This window comes from Canis lupus, chromosome 11 (genome assembly GCF_011100685.1).
Source record: "Canis lupus familiaris isolate Mischka breed German Shepherd chromosome 11, alternate assembly UU_Cfam_GSD_1.0, whole genome shotgun sequence".
Taxonomy (NCBI): domain Eukaryota; kingdom Metazoa; phylum Chordata; class Mammalia; order Carnivora; family Canidae; genus Canis; species Canis lupus.
Genome location: NC_049232.1, coordinates 39,146,336 through 39,173,717, shown reverse-complemented (window position 1 = coordinate 39,173,717; position 27,382 = coordinate 39,146,336). Strand labels below are relative to the sequence as shown.

At 34.8% G+C, this 27,382-nt stretch overlaps 1 protein-coding gene across 2 annotated transcripts in view; it reads right to left on the bottom strand.

The window, feature by feature from the left end:
• Nucleotides 1–27,382, bottom strand: part of DENND4C (DENN domain containing 4C) — a 124,895-nt gene that overhangs the window by 44,704 nt on the left and 52,809 nt on the right. For both annotated transcript variants that reach the window (XM_038552495.1, XM_038552496.1), the window contains exons 6-15: nt 25,376–25,614; nt 22,820–22,886; nt 21,478–21,536; nt 20,494–20,638; nt 16,439–16,614; nt 10,991–11,091; nt 10,439–10,657; nt 3,630–3,775; nt 2,177–2,212; nt 1,966–2,096 (exon numbers count right to left, since the gene is read on the bottom strand). In XM_038552495.1, the coding sequence (XP_038408423.1) occupies nt 1,966–2,096; nt 2,177–2,212; nt 3,630–3,775; nt 10,439–10,657; nt 10,991–11,091; nt 16,439–16,614; nt 20,494–20,638; nt 21,478–21,536; nt 22,820–22,886; nt 25,376–25,614 (1,319 nt within the window). The remainder of the gene's footprint in view (nt 1–1,965; nt 2,097–2,176; nt 2,213–3,629; nt 3,776–10,438; nt 10,658–10,990; nt 11,092–16,438; nt 16,615–20,493; nt 20,639–21,477; nt 21,537–22,819; nt 22,887–25,375; nt 25,615–27,382) is intronic.

Sequence of the window (27,382 nt, the reverse complement as noted above, 5' to 3'; positions counted from 1 at the left end):
TAGAAAAATATTTTTCAAAAATATAAGATGATGTAGTTATAAGATTCACAGACTATCTACATAAAAACTTTGGCCTCCTCCCCACTCTGAATGTTATGTTCAACCAATCCCTGGAAAACAGAAAATCCTGATATTTTACTTCACAAGAGAAATTTGTAACTTTAAACAGTAACCATGTGTCCAATGATAATTTATATTAAAAAGTAACATCTAGTATACTTTGTAATTTTGTTTTTCTTCATAAAAGTACCTTGTATTGGTATTTAAGAGGAAAAAAATCTGAAGATTTTTATTTTAGGGATATACCATAATTTCATCATTCTTTATTGTTGGACATTTTTAGGTTATTTCCGAAGTTTTGCAATTAAATATTCGTGTACTTATATCTTTGTGAAAACTTGTACTTAATGTCTCAGTATGATAATGCCCAACAATACAGTTTGCTATGGTCAATGTTTATTAAGAGAATTAAAATTACCAGAGTCACTATCAAATTATTTCAAGAAAGGTTATACTTACATACCCTCTAACATATACTCTAAAAAGTAGCATAACCTATCTTCAGTCTGATAGATTAAAAATGCTTCTCACCATTTTGGTTTGCATTTCTTTGAATCCTAGCAAAGCTTAATATATTTTCATATTTTCATATTTTTAATTCTTGGGATTTCTTCTTAGAAATTACCTACTTATTGCCGTTGGCCAATTTTCTTCTGTGAGATATACTGCCTTTCCCTATTTGATTTACTTTATACATGGATTCCAGTGTATGGTGATTAAACCAAGGTTAAAAAAAAAAAAAGTTATATAATTAACGTGTGATCAAAATAGCACTGAATAAAGCCTCTAAATTCCAGGTATATATCCTTCATTCTTATGCCACCCAGGTAACATAATTTATTAATTCCATATTTTTGGAAGACAATTATTTTATACTCCCTTTGCCTCAGATATTCCTTTAAGGATGTAGTCTAAGGAAAAAAACTACATGAGGATATAGCTAGCAAAGAAATGAAAAACAAAATCCATAGGAGACTAGTTATACAAATCACAATAAAGGCATGCAATATGGTCATTTAAAATGATATGGCACAAAAATATTTGTTAGCATGGAAAAATGTCCAGACCATTAAAGGTAGACACAGGTTACAAAGAAAATGTACAATATGAACTCATATATTTTTTAATATAGTAAATGCAAATTTATGCACAAAAACAGGAAAGATATACATACAGTTGTTAACAGACATTAAGTATTGGTGCTTAAGTGATGTGCTAGTGTGTGTGTGTGATTTTTTTTTTTTTTGACTTTCTAAGTTTGTTAAACTATATATTATCATAATCATAATACCAACAAGTAACAATCAAGTACATTTTAATTTTTTAAAAGGTTCCCATTTAAATCTTATTTTCCAAGTTTTTATTATTTTTATTTTACTTTAAATTCCAGTGTGGTTAACATACAGTGTTATATTAGTTTTAGGTGTAAAATATAGTGATTCAACAATTCCATACATTACCCAGTGCCCATCACAAGTGCACTCCTTAATCCTCATCACTTATTTTAATAAATAATGATTCCTAGCCCTCTACTTTTAGTTTTCTCTGATATCTTACTAATGCTTAAGAATTTACATTGACAATACCCCCTCCCCCAACAGAGGAGCAACTTCACAAAAGTAAGCTTATTCTTCTCCTAAAATGAAATTTTAAAGGTTAAAATATGATTAAACATTTAGGTGAATAGTGATCAACATTTGGCTTCCCTTCCACAAAGGCTAATTTTTAAATTATAATATCTGGTAACATCTTCATGCAATCAATATTCATCTTCATTAGTTCGCTGAATAAATTTTGAAAATGACTTTCACAAATGACTAATATAAATATCTACTAATAAACACAAAAGATCAAAATAAATTATTAAAGCTACACTCAAACACAGCAATTTTAAAAAAATGCTACCTGTACTTCGGTGACAGATCCTTTCCATCATCAGGAGGCGGCTCTGGTGGCATTATGAATACAGTGTGCTCACTTTTCTGTGTATCATCTAGCTCTATCAATTTGGTATCTTCGGCTGAATCAAAATCAACCTGAAAATAATTATTTCCTCCAATTAATCTGCATACAATCAATATTTAGTTCTGAAATTATAAAACTTAAGATAAAATACCTTTTCTGTTTTCTCTGTGCCTTTATCAGGAAACAACTAGAAAAGAAGAAAAGAATTCTTGGTGAAAACGTTGACTATGAATTTATTACATATGATCTTAAATTCTATTATTAAAAACTATCCTTGGGGATCCCTGGGTGGCTCAGTGGTTTAGCGCCTGCCTTCAGCCCAGGGCATGATCTTGGAGTCTCAGGATCAAGTCCCACATCAGGCTCCCTTCATGGAGCCTACTTCTCCCTCTGCCTGTCTCTCTCTCTCTCTCTCTCATGAATAAATAAATAAAATCTTTTTAAAAAATAAAAATAAAAACTATCCTTTTTTAATACTGGACAGATAAAAAACATTTCACAGTATATTTTGGAGGCCCTGCACTGTCAGGTTAACATATAGTATTTTTCTTATGGCTATCAGGATAGAAACAATTTATTTTAAATAGGTTTTTCATAAATCTTTCTTCACAAGCAAAACTGGCCAGTCACGAGGGGAATCTAGCTTCCCAAATCAAAAACTTTATTGTTATTAAAATATTGCATTAGAAAAATAAAAAATAAAAATAAATAAATAAAATCCTGCATTAGAGAATATTATCTAAGCTTCCCTCTAATTGAACAATGCCAAATTATTAATTTTATAAGTAATAAAAAAGTTGAAGAGTTTTAATCTTATCCCCAGAGTTTTAGGTCACATCAACAGAATGGGGGAAATGTCATTCAAGTCCTCTAAGGAGACTACAAAAATTATGTCATAATAGTCTATCTTTTTTAAATACAATCTCAAATTTTATATACTATGGTTTACATAAACAAATTAGCCCCAAGATCCACTTAGCAAAAATAAAAACTCTATTAAAAGTGAGGGGAAAAAATGTGAGTCATCACTGTGAAGAATCAAACTTCCTTACCATGGGGTAAGTAAAACTTTGATATTTAAAATATTTCCAAATCTGCTTCATTAAAACAAAAAATATGTATTTAGCCAAAGTCCTCTTTGGAAAGGCTTTAAACAAAAGAACAAAATGGCATACTGTATTGACTATCCTGTAAAAATGTATAATGTTTAAAATATGTAATTGAATAAAGAAAAGCTAACAGTTAAAAGGAAAAAAAAAAAAAAAAACTCAAGACTTCCATTACCCATAAAACTAAACTTTCTTAACGAACTACTACATGTTATCTTACTTAGGTAAGTAAAAAATATAAGATTTATGAGTTTCAATGAAATGTTCTTAGCACTCAACAGTTGCAAAACCAAAGTAAGATTCAAGAAAAATTAGCTATATATGGTAGAAACTACATATCACAAAGGAAGATTATTATATTAAGCCTAGAACTGGACACTTGCACACATGCACACCCCATACTGTGTCTCTCAGATCATTGGGGGTAATAATAAAGATGATTATACAGGCAGTCAAACTGTTAAAGTTTTTAACACATACAGGACAAACTTTTACCTTTTCTATGCAGTCATCAAAAAATGCCAATCCAGTATCCTTATCACTTACAAAACTACATTCTTCAATAAAACGAATAAAAATCTGTGTTTTGGATAAATGAGTGTAGAATTTTGTATAGGCACGATCTCGACTTTTTAAAAATCCTGAAGAAAACAAAATTACAATTAAATTCAAAATTTAAAGTGGAACTAGATATCATATAAAATATTACTTTAAACTTGTACATGTCTATATTATATTCTCTTTACGTATATCCACATTTATAGAAGCTTTTGTAACCATTTCTAGTAAGCACTGCTCTTTCTGCCCAATTCAACCATAAAAAACTTAACTTATACCATTAACCTTCTCACTGCAATCTTTATCTTCTATAAGGAACCTCTAGCCCTACAGTTCTCAAGTAGAAATTTCTCTTTTAGACTCTGCATAGTTATGACCAAGAAGGGTCAATGCCCTTCCTCTGCAATGCTACCAGACAATTCCTGTACTGGCTTGTGAAAATTTCTGCTCAGTGATGGTTCATACATCTTGGCTCTTTCACCCTTTCCTCTGCTAACTGTAGTCATCTACTGACTTCAGGGATACTCTCTCCATTCACTGAAGAATAGGACACCCAATTCCAGTTCTTCTCCTCTCCAACTCCTACCATCATCATTCTTCAACATCCATAAGCACAAACCATCCAATGCTTTAACGAGTTCTTAATGCCTTAAATTTCAATGATCTATGGTCTATCTCCTCAATCACCAACTTCTGTACAGTCACACACTCCAGGGAATGTGGCATTTAAAACAATTCTGCCTCCTAAATCTAATTTACATATATATTATATTACTTTCTGCCAACTACCCTTGTCTGATTTGCTCACTTAAGTACTCCTACCAGGCATGGGAGGGCAGGGGGAAGCCTCGCTGAAATCTGCAATCATTCATATCCTTTTACTTTGTACCTAACCCTCCTGTCTTCACTTCTCTCTCCTTATCCAATATTGATTCCATGTTCAAGTCCATCATTTCATTTACTTTCTTGTCAACACCTTCAATTCTTACATCCTTTTATCTTTTTTGGTCAAATTCACCTAGTATAACTTGGCCCTGGAGGAAATGTATTGCCTGGCTGAGCACAAATAAAAGGAGAAAAAAATAATTCCACAACCAAGGTGATCAGAACCACTATACCTTCATCCCTGACTAACAACCCTACAAAATTTCTGGAATCAACCTAATTTCCCCTTACCCATGTTTTCACAACTATTTTCAATTCTTTAATTCTCTCCTATCATGTTCCCTCCCCCATCTCTAAGTGATTACACCTTATGTTGTAGAGAAAACAAAAATCATTAAGAGAATTACCATCATTATCTCACTACAAAACTTTGCCTTTCTGCAGCTAGCAGTTACCCCTTCCGTCTTTGTATGATGGCCATGTCCCTCTTATCTAAGGCCAAGCCCACCACATGAGCCTGGGATTCCAGCCTCCTCAGTGTTCTCGGGCCAATTTTCCCTCTTTATTAGCTATTTATCAGCACATTCAAGTCTTTCTCTCATTTTAAAAAACGTTTCCTTAAAAAATAACCAGATCCCTTTCTGCTGTTTCCCTTACAATAAAGGGCACGACCATCTACCCACTTGGTTGACAAAGACAAAAATTTCAAAGTTACTCTCTTGACCTCTCCCTCTATCTTATATCCCATATTCAACCACCATGCTGTATTCAGTCTACCTTCTAAAAAACATCACTCTTCCATTCATACTACTGTCAACTAAACCAGAGCACTTTCATGATCACTTGGACCAATGTGATAACCAACTAACCAGTAGATCCATACTTTGGATTCCTCCAGTCTCTGCACAGAGGCAAAGAAAAAAAATTTTAACACTGATCTTTTAAAAAAGCACATCTGGGCAGACCCAGTGGCTCAGAAGTTTAGCGCCGCCTTCAGCCCAGGGCCTGACCCTGGAGACCTGGGATTGAGTCCCGCATTGGGCTCCCTGCATGGAGCCTGCTTCTCCCTCTGCCGGTGTCTATGCCTCTCTCTCTCTCTCTCTGACTCTCATGAATAAATAAATAAATAAATAAAATCTTTAAAATAAATAAATAAATATGCAAACCTGATCCTATTACCTACTTAAATATTCTTCTGGCTTCTAATTAATTTTTTTTTCAAGAAGATTTTATTTATTTATTCATGAGACACACACACACAGAGAGAGAGAGAGAGAGAGAGAGAGAGAGAGAGAGAGAGAGGCAGGCAGAGAGAGGCACAGACACAGGCAGAGGGAGAAGCAGGCTCCATGCAGGGAGCCCGATGTGGGACTCAATCCCGGGTTTCCAGGATCATACCCTAGGCCGAAGGCGGCACTAAACCGCTGAGTCACCCGGGCTGCCCTCTAATTACTCTTAAAGACAGAAACCCTCCACTGGTCCTAAAAGATCCTGCATGATTTGGCTCACACCCACCATTTTCAAGCATGGCTTTTGGGCCACTTTTCCCTCCAGCCTTTCTTTCTTTGACGTTTCAGGGCATTCCACAAGCTGTGGTCCTCACTCCATCCCCTTGAAATACTAATTAGTTGAGAAATGCTTAAATAAAATAAAAATGAATTATTCTTTACAAGTAGTAACAAAAAGTCTTTTTTTATTCTCCTAATGGATCCAGGCAATGATCAGCAAAGGCTGCTAAAATAATCAAATGAAAGGCTGATGGTGAAACTAAAATGAATGAATGAGGCTAACAACACTTTAAACACACTGATCAATCTTAGGAGCATTAAAAATGGGACAGCCAGACGTGTGTGGGCTACAATAGGAAGTAGTGAGCACCATGTGTTGTTTTTAGCACTACTTGCCAAGAAAATTTTACCTGAATCTAATCAAACTCTAGAACAGTACAATTTAATTCAGTTACCACTACCCACATGTGACAATTCACTTGAAATGTGACTGGTCCAAACTGAGATATGCTGTAAATATAAAACATATACTGATTTTGAAGCCTTAGTATAGAAAAAAGAATGTAAAATATTTCATTAAAATTTAAAAATTTTAATTACATTTTGAAATACCGCCTTGGATATTTGAAGTTACAAAAACATATTATGAAAATTAGTTTCCCCTATTGCCTACTATTTTTTTAACTATAGCAACTAGAAAAGTTTAAGTCATATGTGTGTCTCATATTACATTTCTGTTAGACAATGCATCTCTTAATCTAACCAAAAGTTTATAGGAAATACAGATGATGGAAGAAATGTTAAACAGCACCATGGGGACAGGATCAGCCAAAAGCACATACCATACAAATCTAGGAGATTCTAAAGGATAATTAGAAGTTTATGGGTAAAATGATGTTCTATTTGGAATTTGGAAAGAAAGCGGGGGAAGGATGGAACAAAAATGGTAAAATGTTGATTGCCACTTACTGCTGAGGTTGGAAGATGCTATATGAAAGTATATTATTCTATTTTCAAATATGTTGGGAAAGTACCCCTAATGAAAAGGTAATCCAAAATCCACAGCCAATTCTTATTCACTTTTCAGGCCCAAGCTTAATTGTTATTTCTTCAGGGAACCCTTCCCTGACCTAGCACTCTGACTATAGCCAATACATTCCTTCACAATACACTTAGTAAAATGTAATTAGTATTTGTGTTACTATGTAATATCTGTAGCCCTCACTATACTAAATACTATTCCTGTTAACAAAAAAATCTTAAGCCTCAGACACTAAATATCTTTCTAAATTCCGTTAGCAATGGCACTCTCCCACTGAGAAAGAATATGAATGAATTAGTGACTCACAATTTAAACTACCCATTTAGGGACACCTGAGTGGCTCAGCAGCTGAGCATCTGCCTTCAGCTCAGGTTGTGATCCTAGGGTGATCGGGTCCTGTACTGGCTTCCCGCGAGGAGCCTGCTTCTCCCTCTGCCTGTGTCTCTGCCTCTCTCTCTGATAAATAAATAAATCTTTAAAAATAAAATAAAATAATAAATAAACTTCCTACTTAAGACTACCCATAACCTGAGCTCTAACCTTATTATCAGCCTTATCTTTCACAACACCACTAAAGCTCTTCACTTTGCTGTTATGGGCTTAACCCTGTAATTCTCTTTTTTTTTTTTTAGATTTTATTTATTTATTTATTTATTTTTTATTATTATTTATTTATGATAGAGAAAGAGAGAGAAAGGCAGAGACACAGGCAGAGGGAGAAACAGGCTCCATGCGCCAGGGAGCCCGACGTGGGACTCGATCCCGGGTCTCCAGGATCGCGCCCTGGGCCAAAGGCAGGCGCTAAACCGCTGCGCCACCCAGGGATCCCGATTTTATTTATTTATTCATGAGAAACACACAGAGAGAGAAGCAGACATAGGCAGAGGGAGAAGCAGGCTACATGCAGGGAGCCAGATGTGGGACTCGATCCCAGAGGGATCACGTCTTGAGCCAAAGGCAGAGGCACAACCGCTGAGCCACCCAGGCATCCCTGAACCCGGTAATTCTGGTATTTCCCCCCTCCCCACCATCAAATTTTTATGAAGTCCTAACCCTCGGTATTTTAAAATGCACTGTATTTGCAGATAGGGTCTTTAAAAAAGTAATTAAGTCAAAATGAGATAATTAGGGTGGGTTCTAGTCCAATGATTAATGAATGTACTTATAAGAAGTAGAAATCTGGGAGCACCCGGGTGTCTCAGCCGGTTAAGCGAACAACTCTTATTTCAGCTCAGGTCATGATCTCAGAGTCATGGGACTGAGCCCCATGATGGGCTCTGTACTCAGCAGGAAGTCTGCTTGAGATTCTGTCTCCTTCTGCCCCTCCCCCCCCACACTCCAACGCTCTCCCTCTCTGTCTCTAATAAATAAATAAATAAATCTTTAAAAAAAAAAAAAAAAAAAAAGAACAAGAAGTGGAAATCTGGATACAGATTCACCCAGAAGGAAAACCATGTGAAAACACAAGGAGAAATTGGCCCATCTTTATAAGACAAGGAGAGAGACCTCAGGGGACACCAATCCCACCAACACAATGATCTTGGACTTCTAGCCTCTAGAATTGTGAGAAAATAAATTTCTGTTGTTTAAGCCACCCAATCTATGCCACTTTGTTATGGTAGCCATGACAAGTTAATACATTTAAGCCACCCAATCTATGCCACTTTGTTATGGTAGCCATGACAAATTAATACACATACCTTAGACATTTGTTCTTGAGGTTTCTTCCATTCTGTTATTACCACTAACAATAATAACTATTATCATGAGTACTGTAATCTTACTAGTTGCTTCACATACATTCAATCTTCACCACTCATTCATGAAGTAGGTATCATCCCCATTTTATTAATGAGAAAACAGAACCTCAGAAAGTCTTAACAAAAAAGAAATTCTATTCAAATTTGACTTTTAATACATATTGGCTTTGTTTTTGTTTTTTAAAGGTTTTATTTATTTGAGAGAAAGAACACAAGCAGGGGGAGAGTAAGGGGGTGGAGGCAGGGCAGAGGGAGAAGCAGACTCCCCACTGAGCAAGAAGCCTGACACTTTGGGGCTCAACCCCAGGACTTTGAGATTATGACCTGAGCCAAAGGCAGACACCTAACCGACTGGGCACCCAGGCACCCCTAATGCATCTTGTTTTTCAGAAAACCTGTCCTGCTCATCTCCATTTATCTAAATTCTATTCATTCATCAAAGTCATACTCTACTTCCATGAAGTCTTCTGAATATTCATTTGGAAGAATGCTCCCTTTTTCCAAATTTGGGAACTTCTCACTGAATTATTAATTGTGTAAAATCTATTTTCTTGAGTACATGTTCTATTTTAAAAAGTATTTTAGATTTATTTTCCACTTACTATCCCATAGAGCTAGATTTTAACACTTATTTACCTCTCTACCTAATAACTAGTCAGACTTGGTAAGTGGTGACTAAATATTTAAGAGATAGGTTATCCTAAAGCAGAGATGATAAAAGACAAAAAGATCATTAGAAGTTTTTTTTTTTTTTTTTTTAAGTACTGGGTAAAAGTACAGAAATATAAAATAATTTTCATATAAATATTATTATATCTATAAGGTTGCTACATGTGAGAGCAACTGAATAACAAAAATCTTTACAATTTCCTAAAATAACAAATACTAAAAAAAAATGAGTTCAGTGTTTTCCCCTGAAACAAAGCTATATTTTTCAAAAATTCTAAAAACTGGTGGCCTTATTCCAAAAACTAATTGTTAGTGAATACTGTAAAGTGAAGAATGTATAAATCAAAGAATTAGCAAAATTGAGGAACCACATAAAAGCAAATCACCAGGTATGTTCTACTAAGATAACTATCTAGTAAATACAAGCAATATCTTTGACTTTTCATAATTAAAGATGTCCATTTTCATTTCTCAGGGGAAAATGGGATATAAAAATTAAAAGAAATTCTTCATAGAGCTAGACTACAAATACACAGATATTCATTATATTTTTTTTTAATTTTTTTTTTTTTTTTTTTTTTTATGATAGTCACAGAGAGAGGGAGAGAAAGAGAGACAGGCAGAGGGAGAAGCAGGCTCCATGCACCGGGAGCCCGATGTGGGATTCGATCCCGGATCTCCAGGATCGCGCCCTGGGCCAAAGGCAGGCGCCAAACCGCTGCGCCACCCAGGAATCCCTCATTATATTTTAATATACATTTCTAAGAACTTACATAGTGAGTATTTTGGGGGGAGCAATACCAAATAGAAAATATTTTCCAAAAAAAAAAGAAAATATTTTTCATTTCAATAAAAAGTATATATATTTTCAATGCCACTCACCCTGTCGGTCAAACAATGAATCAACAGCTGTGGCTTTATTTGAAGGGGCCTCTGTGATTGGTCTGAGATATGTTCTATACCCTTTTAAAATAGATGCCATAAAACGCAAAAATGCCTCCTGAATTTCCATTTCAAGTTGTGTTGTCTTCTTTTGCCAAGAGAAATCTGCTTCAATTGGAGTCATCTCAATTGCTGAACCTTCTTGTGTTTTTCGGTGAACTGACAAATGAAGAGAAAATGGCATTAATATATAATATTATACAAATAATGATTAAACAATTAAGAAAATTGTCAAAATCCATGACTTCCTGAAATTCCTCTCTCCATTAATGTAAAGAGATCATTGGCAGATACTAACAGGGAGATTCAGGCAGACAGGATACAAAGAACGTGCTCAAAAAAAATCACAAACTACATTAACGTCTTAGTACTGAAATATTGTTTTTTTTTTAATGAGAATCATTTTAAATGGAGTGAAATTATATTTAAATTTAAGAATTTATTTTCATACATATTCTTCCATTTAAAATATTCCTTTCTCCTCATATTTACCCGAAGATAGCTGGGGATACAACTTCTTTAAGGTACTAAGCAGATTTTTGCATGGCTTTTTGGGAAGCTGCTTCCAGTTCATGTTCTTCTTTTCATCTGATCTATTAAATAAAAACATAATTAATAAAATCTGCTAAAATCTCTTTTTACTTACCAAAATTCTTACATCAAACTAATAAAGAAAATGGAAAGGGTATATTTGCTCATTACAATTGACATTGTCAGCTGAATAAATGGTTTTCAAGGAAGTTCTCTTTACATTTCAATGAACCTCAGTCAAATTTGGTCACTGCTCTAACACAGATTCTCAAAGCTGGAGCTATGAATTCAACACCGAAGTCTTACTTCAAAAGTTTTAGAGTATTTTAAGTGACCAACTTAACTGATGCTTCAAACTACCTATTAGAAGCAAATCTTAATAAATATCGGAGAGTAATATATTAAGCATATTCTGACTACAATTCAAATAGCATTTAAGAGAAAAAAAGCTTAGAAGTTCAAAAGAATACTTCTAAATAATGCATGATTCAAAATATTTTAATAGAAATTAACATTTAAGACTCTAGGGATGCCTAGGTGGTTCAGTTGGTTGAGCAACTGACTCTTGGTTTTGGCCCAGGTCCTGATCTCAAAGTCCTGAGATCAAGCCCCACATCAGGCTCTGTGCTCAGCATGGAGTCTGCTTGAGATTCTCTTTCCTCCCTCTCTGCCCCTCCTCCTCGTGCTCTCAATCTTCCTCTCTAAAATAAATAAATTGGGGGCGGGGGGAAGCCTCTACAAAGATGAAAGCCTATATATTAACCATGGGCCACAGCTAAAGCTATATACATCATTAAGCCAATATCATTTATGACGTCAATGTAAACATTTTAAATTTTTAGAAAATTTAATCTAAGTTAAAAAAAAGATAATATTTCAGTAATGTAAGAATTATTCACTAATTGATTTTTTTTTTAATTTTTATTTATTTATTCATGAGAGAGAGGCAGAGACACAGACAGAGGGAGAAGCAGGCTCCATGCAGGGAGCCCGATGTGGGACTCGATCCCGGGTCTCCAGGATCACGCCCTGAGCTAAAGGCGGCGCTAAACCGCTAAACCGTTGAGCCACCTGGGCTGCCCCATTAATTGATTTTATAATGTAATTTACCACACAGAAAATAAAAGAGAAACAATGCTCATTTCAATAGCTGTATAAAAGTATAAAATTCAAGACCTATTTAAGAGTTTTTAAAAATCATTATGTAGAAGCAATCAATCAAAACTCTAGAGTGGAGCTAACAAACCTTTTCTATAAAACATCAGACATTAAACATTTTATGTTTTGAGGACCATACGGTCCTCTGTCACAATTTCTCAAGTGTACCCCTATAGCAAGAAAGCAGCCTCACAGAATATGTAAATGAATGAATTTTGTAGTTTTATCTACAAAAATAGGCCATGGGCTAGATGTCAATTCTTGCTTAAAACAATAATCATACTTAATGATGGAGTGCTCAAGGCATTCCCTTTAAAATTAGGAGTAAGACAAGATACCAGTTATGACGACTTCTATTCAACACACTATGCTGGATCCTAGCCAGAGAATTAAGACAAGAATTTAAAAATATATGGATTGTACTTGATGTGATTGTTTACAGCCAGAAAACAGAAGAGAATTTACAGACAAAACAGAAGAATTCAATTAAGTTGCCGTGCAGATCACTACATGAAAACCAGTATCATTTCTATACTGTAGCAACAAATAGAAAATGTAATTTAAAATATCATTTACAGTAGCAATAAAAAACACACAGTACTTAGGAATAACTAAGTCTAACAAAAGATGTTCATGGTCTTTATGAGAAAACTGCAAAGCTTATTGGAAAAAATGTAAAAAGATCTATGAAGTAAACTACTATAAAGATGGGTAAGGAGACTCTATCAAGAAGATGTCATTTGCCTCCCTCCACATTAAACTATAAACCAATAAAATTCTAACCAAAATCACAGCGTAATTTTGCATGGAACTTAATATATTAAAATTTATAAGGAAAAGCAAAAGACCAAATATAGTCAAAACAATTTTAAAGAACAAGGGTAAAGAAAGGGACTTGTCATCTCACAGTACAACTTTTTTTTAAACTTTATTTAGATATAATTCACACATAACTCATCCATCTGAAACATGCAACTTGCTGGTTTTACAGCATATTCACAGGATTGTGTAACAGCCCACAATTTTAGACATTTAGTATAAATAAGATCATATGAGCTCTTTTACCATGATGTTTTCAAGGTTTATTCATGTTTTAGACAACCTAACTTTAAAGCTATTAAGATAGCATTATAGTAGCAAGAGGCTAAAACAGACTAAAGGAACAGAATAAGCATAATATAGATATAAAATTCATTTGCAAATTAATAATAATATTGATTATATAAAATACATATATAAAATATAAAATATGATATGCACAAATATAAAAGCTGATATGCAGTGGTATTGACGATGGAGACCACGGGGAAGAGATGAAATGTTTACCCAACATACAATGCTACGTGAGAATTATTTATTCATGTAAGAAAAATGAAATAGTACTTCTATGCCACATCATACAGTAATACAAGTTCAACTGAATTAAGGCCCTAAATGAGAAAGGCCAAACCTTACAAATTTAAGAATATCCAGAATAGGGGTGCCTGCTGGCTCAGTCAGTAGGGCATGTGACTCTTGATCTCAGGGTTGTGAGTTCAAGCCCCCATGTATGGCGTGGACTTTACTTAAAATAAAAAAAATTTAAAAAAGAAAGAATATCCAGAATAATATTTCATAACCTCAAGGCAGAGAATTTCATATACAAGAACCAAAAACAGCAATCAATAAAAAGAAACTGATAAATTTTATCAATTAAAATAAGCTTCTGTTCATCAAAATATACCATAGATATAATGTAAAGACAAGTCACAGTGGGGGGAAAGCTTTTTGCAAAGCATGTAACAGAACAAGAATTAACCATATTATAAAGAGGACTGATACAAATCAAAAGGAAAAAAAAACAATCTAATAGGAAATGTACCCCAAAAAAGGAAAATCCAATTCAGAGAGGAAAACCAAAGGACAAAAAGAAATTTAAATGCCCCATTTGCTACTAATTAGGGAAATATGAATAAAAGGCACAATGAGACTCCATTACTATCAAATTAACAAAAATTTCAAAGTCTGACCATAACAAGTATTTGGCAAAGAATAGAACAAAGAGAATTCTCATTTGCTGCTAAGGAGGTAAACGTGGAAGAGTAATATGACATTAGCTATGTCTACAACCCAAAATTAGCTCTCCTACTTCAAAAGAATTCCTGCCTGTATACTCAAAGAAATATGCACAATAGTAATCAGAGGAGCCTTGTTCATAATTGCAAAAAAATCTAGGTACAATCTAAATACACAATACTGATAAACCCTAAAAATGAACTAGAGCTACATGTATCAACACAGATGAACCTCATAAAGAATGACCAGTAAAAAATCAAGTCACGGGAAACTATACAAAGATTTAAAATTTTTAAAGCATGCAAAACAAAATATTTAAACTAATACATCTACAATAAAGTTTATAAAACACATGGAAATGATAAACACCAAATTCAAGATAACAGTAAATGAGGAGCAAGATACATTGCAGGGGTTTCAACTTCATCAGGAATATTCTATTTCTTAATTTGAGTCATGGATACATGGGATTTATTTACATTATTCTTTATAGTTCTTGGGATTCTAGAACATTTCATAATTATTTAAGTACAACTGAGGAAAGAGTTAAAAGTTATTTGAGAAAACAAGTCTTCAAAAAAAAAAAGAGAGAACAAGTCTTCTGATCAATAAATATGTTACAGAAGTTACTTAAAACTGGAAAAAAAACTGGAAAAAATTAAGCCTCTCCATAATATTTTATACAGAATAGTAAATAAAGGCAAACATCTGAGTTACGACTTCATAAGTAATCATTTCCAAAAGCACCACAATGTGTACAACCCTGACATAATTGTTTTTCAGGGATAGTAGCTGGAAACAAAATGTGTGCTATGGGAAATATTTAGTGGTTCATTACTTTTAGGCTACAAGTAAGTTAAAGTACACATAGTAAAGAGCTACCAGAGTATACAGTCTCAGAAATAAATGGCAGATCCATTTCAAAAAAAATTTTAAGTGATAGCAAATGTTTTCTTCTTAGGTATTCCTTTGGTTCACTTAGGGATATTTTTCCAACTTATTCTACTGCTGTTACCCTTGAAGTCTCACTCACAATTCTTATTCTATTCATTTTCTGCCAATCTCAAAACAGTAAAGAATAAAGTACTTCAGGACCTGGAGTTTAGTACCAACACTACAGAATTTTCAACAGTTACTGACCTTACCGAGATTTTGTGGGGAGAGAGGGAGGAGGAGGAGATTGGCTCTTGAGCAATGATCCAGAGCTGTTTTTATTAATTGTCATACTCTAGTCTTTGAACTCTCGGTTACACCACTGCTGTACATTTTATCACCTCCAGTAAACACAAAGTATGATTGGTTTTTAATATAAATTTCTCTGTAATAAGGGGCACCTAGGTGGCTCAATCAGTTAAGCATCTGCTTTCAGCTCAGGTCATGATCCCCAGGTCCTGGGATCAAGCCCCACATCAGGCTCCCTGTTCAGTGGGAAGTCTGCTTCTCCTTCTCCCTCTGCCCCTTCCCCTCATCCTCACACCCTGCCCCCACTCGTATTCTCTCTCTCAAATAAAATCTTTTTAAAAACTTTCTCACAATAAAGTAGATCCTTAAAAAATTTAAATCTTGATAACTAAGGAAATGGCATAATATTTAACTTATATTCTAACTAAACTCAAACAGGTAAACTCATTTTTTTCAAAGCTTATGTATGGATTTTGAATTAAACCTAGAAAGCGGGATCCCTGGGTGGCGCAGCGGTTTGGCGCCTGCCTTTGGCCCAGGGCACGATCTTGGAGATCCGGGATCGAATCCCATGTCGGGCTCTCAGTGCATGGAGCCTGCTTCTCCCTCTGCCTATGTCTCTGCCCCTCTCTCTCTCTCTCTCTCTCTCTCTCTGTGACTATCATAAATAAATAAAAATTAAAAAAAAAAAAAAACCTAGAAAGCATATCATCTCTTGAGCTCTGAAAGCAGTATTTAACCTTTTTTTTTCAAATCCATATTCTCTTTTGACAAACATAAATATTTTCTGTCTACTGCCAACATTATTATCAAAATATAAACTAATGTTGAACATGTTCTTTTCCAAACTTTCCAGGATTCTAATAGCTGCCCGCATTGAGAATTATTGTACTAAAGATGAAAACTTATTAATAACAACGTTAAAAACAGCATATTTCTCAATGCTTTCAACGAGCTGTACCTACATATAGGGGAAAATATAAATGGGAGATAAGATAAAAAGAATCAACTTACACATATAACATGTTTGTATCCAAGTCAATGCAAACAACATCTTGTGGTGGGTCATGAAGATCAAAATACCTTGAGTCAACTCCAACTATAAATGGTAAAGGTGCACTAAGGACTGCCGCCAGTGAAAGAGGACAAAGGGGGATATATGGGCACTGCCACTGAAATGGAAAGATCATCTGGGAAAAAAATTTTGAAAAATTAACCAAATTTCAAATGTGCAATGAAACATATGTAATTAACTAATATTATTGAAAGGGACCATTAAAAAGCAGTGAAGTTTCTTTTACCTTGTACTTCATTCAGAAAACTAAATAACTATAAAATATTACTAAGCAGTACTATGAACCAATGTTATTATTAAAATCTTTAAGCATGACAATTATCACAAGCACAATAAAAATGCTAACAGCTCTTTGCATGTTAATTCTTCTACTGCCACATAAAACCCACATCCAAATTTTTTTTTAAAAAGTCAAAGCAGAGAGAGAAAAATCCCCCCCAAAATTATAAAACAAACTCATATCTTTATTTAATTCTTATGCATTTCATCCACCTATTAATTCTCAAAATACCTTTTGACTAAAATCCAAGGACTAAAAAAAATTCAAATCATTCTCTTAGTAATGGTCATAGTCAACTGAAAATTTCATTAAAAGTTTCCTAACTGCTCAAATAAACGCAAAATGATCCAACTTCAATGAAGCCTGGCATCTTAAAAAATACTTGTTAATATAAAACATACCTCAAGAATCCTTATCAGTGTTTTACAAAGCTCTACCTTAATTATATCGTATGTCCTTTTTAAAATAAAAGACAAGTTTTGGTAAGTTAAAAAACAGACTAAAAATTTAATTATCAGTTAATATGCAAATCCTAATCACTGATGACAAAAATTTTTCCTTTACTATAAAAATCCTTGCTATACCTTATCCATCATTACTCACCCTATAGCATTTATTACACCTGCCAGTTATTCCAGATGGTTGTTCGGAATAGGATTTTGTCTTCAATCATTTATTTACTTATCAAATATTTCAACACTTAGTGTGAGTCAACCACTGTTCTAAATGAGGCTGTAACAGTGAATAAAACAAAGATCACTGCCCTCCTGAGGTTTATAGCTTAGCAAAAGAGTCAGGAAACTCTTTCTGTACAAGAAAGATAAGAAATATTTTAGACCTTATGAGCCGTATTGTCTCACAAATATTTCACTTTGTCTCCATGCATGAAAGCAGTCATAGGCAAGTATGTAAATAAATGACCTATGTTCCAGTAAAATTTTACTCTCAAAAACAGATGGCAAGCAAGATTTGACCAGTGGGCCATCCTAGTTTAGCAGAGGCAGAATATAAAAAGAGGACACAATAAAAAAAAAAAAAAAAAAAAAAAATATATATATATATATATATATATATATATATATATATATATATATCCCCTATTAGGAAGTGCTAAGTGCTATGGAAAAAGAAAAAGTAAAGCCCAAGTGCACAGGATTCTAATTAAGAATAGGAAAGAGGGGGATCCCTGGGTGGCGCAGCGGTTTAGCGCCTGCCTTTGGCCCAGGGCACGATCCTGGAGACCCGGGATCGAATCCCACGTCAGGCTCCCGGTGCATGGAGCCTGCTTCTCCCTCTGCCTAGGTCTCTGCCTCTCTCTCTCTCACTGTGTGCCTATCATAAATAAATAAAATTTTTAAAAAATTTTAAAAAAAGAATAGGAAAGAGGAAAGCAGGTTGTATATTATATAGGACAAATAGGGTGGACTTCATTAAGGTGAAAACTGAGCCTAAACCTGAAGGGGAAGAGTGCTTTTGAGGGAAGGAACAGCTAGAGTAAGGTATGGGGCCTGCCTAATATGCTTCAGGAGCAGCTTGTGTGCTGGAGCAGGGTAAGCAAGGGGCAGAGTAGCCAGAATCAGAGGGCAAACAAAAAGAGCCACTCCCATAGGACCTTGCAAGGACTTCACAGATACCTACAGTGAAGATGGAAAACGATCTTCCATTCAACAAAAGTACATTATACCTGCAACTATGTCAAAAAATTTTAAAAACAAAAGAGCAAAATGTGACACCTTTATATTCACCTTTGACTTTTACAGCTTAATCGATAAATAGGGTCATTTTTACAAAAATATTCATTGGTTTCATCAATGTTTGCTGTGGAGCTCCATTAACTCTTGGATATTGTTTGATATTCAAATCATCCTCCTTCTGAATAATTTATCCTGTCAACATTCCTTTCCATTTTCTCTTCTTTATTTATTTTTTTAATTTTTATTTATTTATGATAGTCACACAGAGAGAGAGAGAGAGAGAGAGGCAGAGACACAGGCAGAGAAAGAAGCAGGCTCCATGCACCGGGAGCCCGACGTGAGATTCGATCCTGGGTCTCCAGGATCGTGCCCTGGGCCAAAGGCAGGCGCTAAACCGCTGCGCCACCCAGGGATCCCATTTTCTCTTCTTTAAATGATAAACTGCCAGTCTTCACTTATTAATGGTTTTGCATTCATTGCAAGCAGTACTCCAACATCAGTTACATAAATTTCATGCAATTTTGCATTTTGCATAAGATTTCCAATTACACATTGCAATGTTTCCAACCAATTCTTGCACTGTACTGCTGAAAACAATCAAGAAGACTGGGCCACAAAGATTCTGACATAGGAACATAGATAAACACTCATGTTTTACAGGAAGGACTGGGAATTTTCTAAAACTGTTTATTTCATTAACAAATATTTTCATGTTATAATGGCTTTTGCTTTCATATGCAACTGTGAAGGTTTCAAAAATTAATACACAATGAGGATTTCTGCTCCTCATAGACTATCTCACATTGGTTACTTCAGTTTACAGTCATAGTAGCATTTCTCTGACAAATTAAGATCTTGGAAACATCCCAGTTGTTGATTTAACAGACATTTATTGAGTGCTTACTCAATGCTATTTAGCAGTAATTAAGTGCTGAGGACACAGGAATAATCAAGAGACTAGGTCTTTATTTCCATGTGAATTACATTCTTAAAATGGGGAAGAGAAAACAGGAGAGTCAACTGTTTTAAATTAAACATATAGTGGGAAATAAAGTTGGAGAAATGGAACAACCAAAATTCTGTACTATGATCCATAAAGCCCTACATTATCAGACCTCTAACTGCAATTGGGAAGACATCAAAAAACAGAAGAGAGGGATCCCTGGGTGGCGCAGCGGTTTGGCGCCTGCCTTTGGCCCAGGGCACGATCCTGGAGACCCAGGATCGAATCCCACGTCGGGCTCCCTGCATGGAGCCTGCTTCTCCCTCTGCCTGTGTCTCTGCCTCTCTCTCTCTCTCTCTCTCTCTGTGTGTGTGTGTGTGTGACTATCATGAATAAATAAATAAAATCTTTAAAAAAAAAAAAAAACAGAAGAGAATTTGATTTAATTTTGTTTTACATAATAGCTAAACATTTTTATATTATCCTATTTCACAATCACTTAGGATTTCCTGTTACTGGCTTACAATGATTAAAAGTTAAACTGGGAATAATTAACTGTGTAATTCATTTGCATAATTTTAGGGTAGATGAAATTGGCCAGAGCCTCTTGTTTAATATAATAAACTTCATTCACGAGTTTTGTGTAATCATATAGATTCTCTAAAGTACTCTAATACATGAAAAATCAGAAAGTGGAATTTTCTGTCAAATAGAAATCACCTTTTTTTCTTTTTCTCTTTACTATTTCTCTTTGCCACTCTATTATATTTATGTTAAACGTTTCCTGGTAATTTCTTTTTTTTTTTTTTTCAAGATTTTATTTATTTATTCATGACAGAGATAGAGAGAGAGAGAGAGAGAGAGAGAGAGAGAGAAGCAGGCTCCATGCAGGGAACCTGACGTGGGACTTGATCCTGGGTCTCCAAGATCACACCCCGGGCTGAAGGTGGCACTAAACCGCTGGGCCACTGGGGCTGCCCTCTGGTAATTTCAAAGTTGCTTTCACTGAAGCAAATTTCCCTTTATAGTAAAAATTCTGTCAGTAATCCTGTACTATAAAGAAAATTCTGTACTTACAGCTACAACAGCTTCAGCTACTCCAGTCAACACAGCTGGCCTAAGAGAATGTAGCAGAATCTTACTCTCAAGTAAAACAAACAGCAGCAGTGTGGCACAATTCTCAGGACCCAGATTCATTAACAAGGTGCTAAAGTTGGCTCCACTAGAAGAAAAGAGAAAAAGATTATGAACTATTTCACTAAAACATGTACAAATTTGCTTATTAAATTATTTCTTAAATATTAACAGACTGAGAATCCAGTGGTAATTTCAAGTCCTGATTTAGTTATCACTGAGAAGTAGCAAATTTAATGAGAGAGTATAACAATGATTCAAACTCATCCTTTGGTAACAAAGGGGAGTTTATCAGGGAAGATTTTCCCAAAAAACCACCACTTGAGCTGAGCTAAAACAAATGGAAGTTAGGGAGAAGCCAACAGATGCAGAGGCAATGAGGCAAGAAAAAGCTACCATCGTTTCTACGAAATTGAAATACACTTATTGTGACTAAAGCATAAGGAAGGGGTACAGATTATGTCAAAACAGAAACAATACAATTACATTTGCATTCTCAAAAGGACACCTGCTTGCAATATGGATAAAGAAATGAAGGAAGAAGAAAAGGGATGAATTACAGTTACTAACAAAGTTGTCTAGGTGAAAGATCAGGCTATCCTGGACTAGAGATGTAGATGAACAGACGCTAACAGGTTTGAGATATCTGGGGAGGTTAACATCAGTTCACTTGAATATTTAGCTGAGAAACCAGATAGGAGGGGAGAGAAAAGGAAGAGGGAGTTATTTCCTATATCCACCTTGCAACACTCTTAAATGTTCCATTTTTTAAACGGACAGCCCACCATCCATTCAGCTATCAAAATAGAAACATTAAGACTATCCTATGTAAAAGATGACACTTAATTTTATTATCCTAACCCTTAAAATATTTTAAAGCTTCTGCTCCAAGTGAATGAATATATCATTTTAGATACTATTACTAACCTTAGTGGTAAAGGCGTAGAAACTGGCTGTGATAATATTAATGCATCATGGACTGAAAGCTTTAAAAAAAAAAAGAAAGATGAATTAATCAAGCCAATCTTGAAACCTAAATATTTAGGTCTATATCAAGGATGATACAGAAAATAATACAAAGACTAACACAGTTTTAGAAATGTACTAAGGTATAAAACAATAGCTGTATTTACTCAGAGGTATTGTATTAGCTCTTTCAAATTAAATGGTTAATTCAACTGAATTCTAATTCAGTTAATTATTTAAAATACAGTTATTTTTAAATTATGAAATAATTGTTTTTTAAAAGCTTCAAGTTTATTTACTCTATAGACTGGCAAGCATTTAGCAACTGATTACTATATATTAACACTTGCTGGGATCCCTGGGTGGCGCAGTGGTTTAGCGCCTGCCTTTGGCCCAGGGCACGATCCTGGAGACCCGGGATCGAATCCCACGTCAGGCTCCCGGTGCATGGAGCCTGCTTCTCCCTCTGCCTGTGTCTCTGCCTCTCTCTCTCTCTCTCTGTGACTATCATAAATAAATAAAAATTAAAAAAAAAAAAATACAGTTATTAACACTTGCTGAAGAACATACTGGTTGAACAGAAGTACATTCAAGATTAACAATACTTGACTTAATGCCACCATATCACATTAATGTTGATAACATCTTAGAAAAAAATTTTAAAATAGCTTGCCTCTAGAGATCAGCACTACTCAAAGTACCAGTCTGCAAACTGTTACTAGCCTAGGAAAAGATCATATACAAATGGAGAAAGCCATTCAGAAACCTTTAGGGCAATATGACACTGCTCTCACACCCAAGTACGTGATCAGAGGGCTCGTGTCTTTGGACAGGTACAGATATGTTCATGTCTACACTGATCACATGGTAAGGCACATTTCACAAGCTGTAAACTCGTACAGGCTTGCCACTGATCAGAAATAAAGAAGCTGTTGCTTTAACATAGAAAGTTTGAAGACCACTATCAGAGACTATTTCACCTCTTCCCTCCAACCACAAATCATTTAATATTTAATATTTATTAGTTGCTCAGATTTTAAAATATGCTTAAAACATAATTCTGGGTTATACATTATTAAAACCAGCTATATAAATGCCATACACAGACCAATAATGATAATGTCATGAATCAAAGGTTGTAATTATTCCAATTCTTCACACTCAAAATATAAAATACAAAAAATTCAAGGACTTTATGAACACATACTGCTCCACTTCAAACTCAAAGGGCCATAAATCTACTCTGCAATGACTAGAATGAACATTTGCAGAGCTTCCCTCAAATATATTTGCTTTTGATTACCTGTACAAGGATTCTTGGTCTTTGTGGTGAAGGAAAAGGGATGTTTTGCATGAAGTGTGAAATATGCCTGCAAATAAAATTGAAATATAGATCATAATTACTTTTCTAAAATGCATCATAGATTTTAACAAGTTTTAAATATTATATATATCATTCCAGGTCTGACAAAACCACTTACCTAAAACTTATGCTAAATAAATATACTTAGTGTATAAACAAATATATTCATCCCACTAAACTTCTGAAATGCACACTCTATTTCCTGATTAAAAGTCCATATTAATATACCCTAATGTTGCCAGGAAAATAAGAATAACACATATATAATCTTCATAAAAGAAGCTAATTGGGATCCCTGGGTGGCGCAGCGGTTTGGCACCTGCCTTTGGCCCAGGGCGCGATCCTGAAGACCCAGGATCGAATCCCACGTCAGGCTCCCGGTGCATGGAGCCTGCTTCTCCCTCTGCCTATGTCTCTGCCTCACTCTCTCTCTGTATGACTATCATAAATAAATAAAAATTAAAAAATAAATAAATAAATAAAAATAAATAAAAATAAAAGAAGCTAATTTTTATTGTCTGGTTACCAGTGCCGGTATGGGGAACAACTAACTGCAATACAATAAATTAAAACTATTACTGATTTTAATCCTAATAATTAATCAATATTAATTTAATCAATATAGTTCTTTCACGGGATCCCTGGGTGGCGCAGCGGTTTAGTGCCTGCCTTTGGCCCAGGGCGCGATCCTGGAGACCCAGGATCGAATCCCACGTCGGGCTCCCGGTGCATGGCGCCTGCTTCTCCCTCTGCCTGTCTCTGCCTCTCTCTCTATCTCTGTGTGACTATCATAAATAAACTAAAAAAAAAAAAAAAAAAAAAAAAATATATATATATATATATATAGTTCTTTCACTATAACTTTGGGCAAACCACTTACCTTCTCTATTTCTCTACTTATAAATAATGCTTCTTATGTCTCTCCAAAGCTTTGAGCTCTTAGGAACCACTAACATGCAAATTTTATTCATCTGAGAAAAACATTAATTGCATATACTGATTTAATACCTCAAACTATTCATAGAACATTAATTTTTCAAAAGGCTACTCACTTGTCCCTAACATTAAGCTTTATTTCAAACAATTTTAAGTTCATCTGAAAGCCAAAGTTAAATTTAGACTATGAACTCTTAGTTTGGCATCTCAAGAGTACATCACAAAAGTTAAATAATTCCCCTACTTTTCCACTAATTATTATGCTTTGCTGATATTCTTTCTGTTATAATGTGAAATCTCAGAAATTGTATGAAAAATTTATCTCATGCAAACTATATTTCCATAAAGCTCTGACACCTATTGGTTTGTTAAGAGGATAAATAAGTCATTAACTATAATAAACAAAAGTCAGTGTGCCTCCAGAGTCAGAAAAGATGTGTGTGTGAGAGTGTTTTTAAGTAATCTCAACATCCAACGTAGGGGCTTGAACCCATGATCCTGAGATCAAGAGTTGGATGCTCCACCAACTGAGCCAGTGAGGTGCCCCAAGATGTGGTTTTTAAAAGACAGCAGCTTCTTAAAACAGAGGATCATGGGGGAAGGGAGGAAAAAATAAAACGACAAAATCATACAGGCAGACAAACCATGAGACTCTTAATCATAGGAAACAAACTGAGGGTCGCTGGAGGGGAGGGGGTTGGGGGATGGAGTAATTGCGTGATGGGCATTAAGGAGGGCACATGATGTGATGAGCACTGGGTGTTAAAAAGGACTGATGAATCACTGACCTCTACTTCTCAAACTAATAATACACTAAATGTTAATTAACTGAATTTAAACTTTAAAAGGGGGAGGGGTGCCTGAATTCTCAGTGGATTAAGCGGCTGCCTTCAGGTCAGGTCATGATCCTGGAGTCCTGGCAGCCTTGAGCTCCCTGCTTAGGAAAAAAGTCTACTTGTCCCTCTCCCTCTACCTCTCCCCCCAACCCTGCCCTCGCTGTGTTCTCTCTCTCAAATAAATAAATAAAACCTTAGAAAACAAAAAAGAAAAAAAACCCTCAAAAAAATAAAAGCAGCTCCACATATATTTTTCCTGCTTACAAAAGATTTCCATAACAAAAGGACTTAAAAATAGAGTGGAAAATTAGAATCCCTCGATGCTAAAACCAAAACCTCACTTTTAGCATCAATTAACTTACCCTTATTAATTTCTACCTCAGCTAAGATGCTTTATAGTTAGACCCCGGAATGGCCATGTGTATTATTTAGGTCTACATGTGTCCATAGCTTTTTTTCTCTTGGTTATTAGAGAATGAATAGGAAAAACACATACAGTGCACTATATAGAGTCCCTTCAGTTGAGTTCTCAAAAAAGTTATTCATCCCAACCACCACTCCTCAATTTTAAAATCACTAGTTCAGGTGAAAAAGGGGACAAGTAAAAAGATGACTGTGACCCTTCTTCCCTTTGAACTTTTCTCCTTAAACTTAAGCAAACAATTAAATGTGTACATACAAAACCAGTTTTCCCACCAGACATCTTTCTCATCATTATACCTACTTTTCAATGGGAAGAGGATGTGGTCCAGACACAGAAAGTTTGTAGATAAACATGAGAAATTTTCTGAAAGCTTCAAAAAAAGGCCAGTGTGAGAGTAAACAAATGCATTTGTTTGAATTGATGGATCTGGAGACCACTTTTCTCTCCACAGGGGTCACCAGGCCCAGATGCATAAGCTGTTTCTCTGTCAGAAGTTCCCGAGAGTAAGGTTCATAAAACTGGATGGCAGCTCCATATACCTACAAAGCAACAGAATTCCAGTATAAGATTTGAGTTTGTTTGTACAAGAGAAACACTAGCATAGAGTGAATAAGGTGATTAGAAAAATCTCAAACACTGCTGGTGGGAATATAAAATGGTACAGCTTCTGTGGAAAAGTTTGGTGGCGTCTTTAAAATTTTAAAAAGAATTACTATAGAATCCAGCAATTCTACTAATTAGACCCCAAAGAATTGAAATTAGGGACTCAAACAGATACTTGTACACCAGTGTTCAAAGCAGCATTATTCACAATAGACAAATAGTGGAAACAACCCCAATATCCATCAATAGATGAGTGGACAAACAAAAAACGTGGTATATAATGCCATGGAATGTTATTCATCCTCAAAAAGGAGTGAAATTCTGATAGACACTGCAACATGAATGAACCTTGGAAAACACTATACTAAGTGAAATAAGCCAGACACAAAAGGACAAATATTTATAGGATTCCACTTATATGAGCTACCTAAAATAGGCAAATTTGTAGAAAGTAGAATAGAGATTACCAGGAACCAGGCATAGGGGTGGGGGAAGTTTCTGTCTAAGGTAATGGAAAAGTTCTGGAAACAGATAGTGATACCTTTTAAAAATATTATAACTACTTGGTCACTATATATATAAATATACATACATATGTATACATAATTATATATATATACATACACTTATCACATACAGTGTGTATCACATTAACCTTTGTCTTTACAAATATAACACTTTCTATGATCTCAAGAGATTTTAATATGACAAAAGCATCTCAATGAAACATTATTCTCTATCGATCAAAGTAAATTTAATAACTCTTAAGTGTTTAAAGATCTTAAAATTTTCATTTATATTTATTGCTTTCAATGAGAGAAATATAAATACTTATTAGCTAAAGACTTACCTTAGTTGTAAGCAACCTAATTAATACAGCATTGGCCTTCATTCAGTGCATACTTTGCTTATGTTCCAGACATTATGCTAGATACTTAATCTTCATTATCATTAATACAGTGGTTTTATAACTATGCCCTATAGAATGAGGCCACAGATGTGTTTTGTTTGATCCATAAGAGTCAGCATTGGTTAGTTATACTTTCCAATAAACTATTTTATCAAATTTCCTGAGAGCTTTTAATTTTGAAATTTCTACTACATTCATAGTTTTATTTACTTTTTATTTCCTAATATTGTTTCACCATCTCTTTCTTATTTTGAATTATTATTTATGTCATTACTATTGCTTTATACATGTTTTCAGTTACTGACTATTACAAATAAGACATATACATGTCTTTTGGAAAATATATACAATCTTTTCCCTTGGGATAAGAGTGTAAGTCCTGGGCCACAGAGTTGTTTCTTTCCCCTGCTAATAATGTATAAATTCTTATATACTATGGATTCAAGTCACACACACACACACACACTGCATTATTTCCTCTCATCCTGTGGCCTGCTTTTTTCACCTTAAGGGTATCTTTTTTTTTTTTTTAAAGGATTTTATTAACTTATTTGAGAGAATGAGAGAAAGTGAGAGAGTGTGTGCACGAATAGAGGGTGGGCAGTGGGGGTAGGGGCAGAAGGACAAGTAGACTGGAGGACCTTGAGATCATGACCTGAGCCAAAATCAGATGCTTCTGACTGACCCACCCAGGCACCCCTGGTATCTTTGAATAAACAGATTTTTTTTATTTCAGTGAGGTCCTATTATTCATCTTTTCTTTTATGGTCAGTACTTAAAAAAAAAAATGTTAA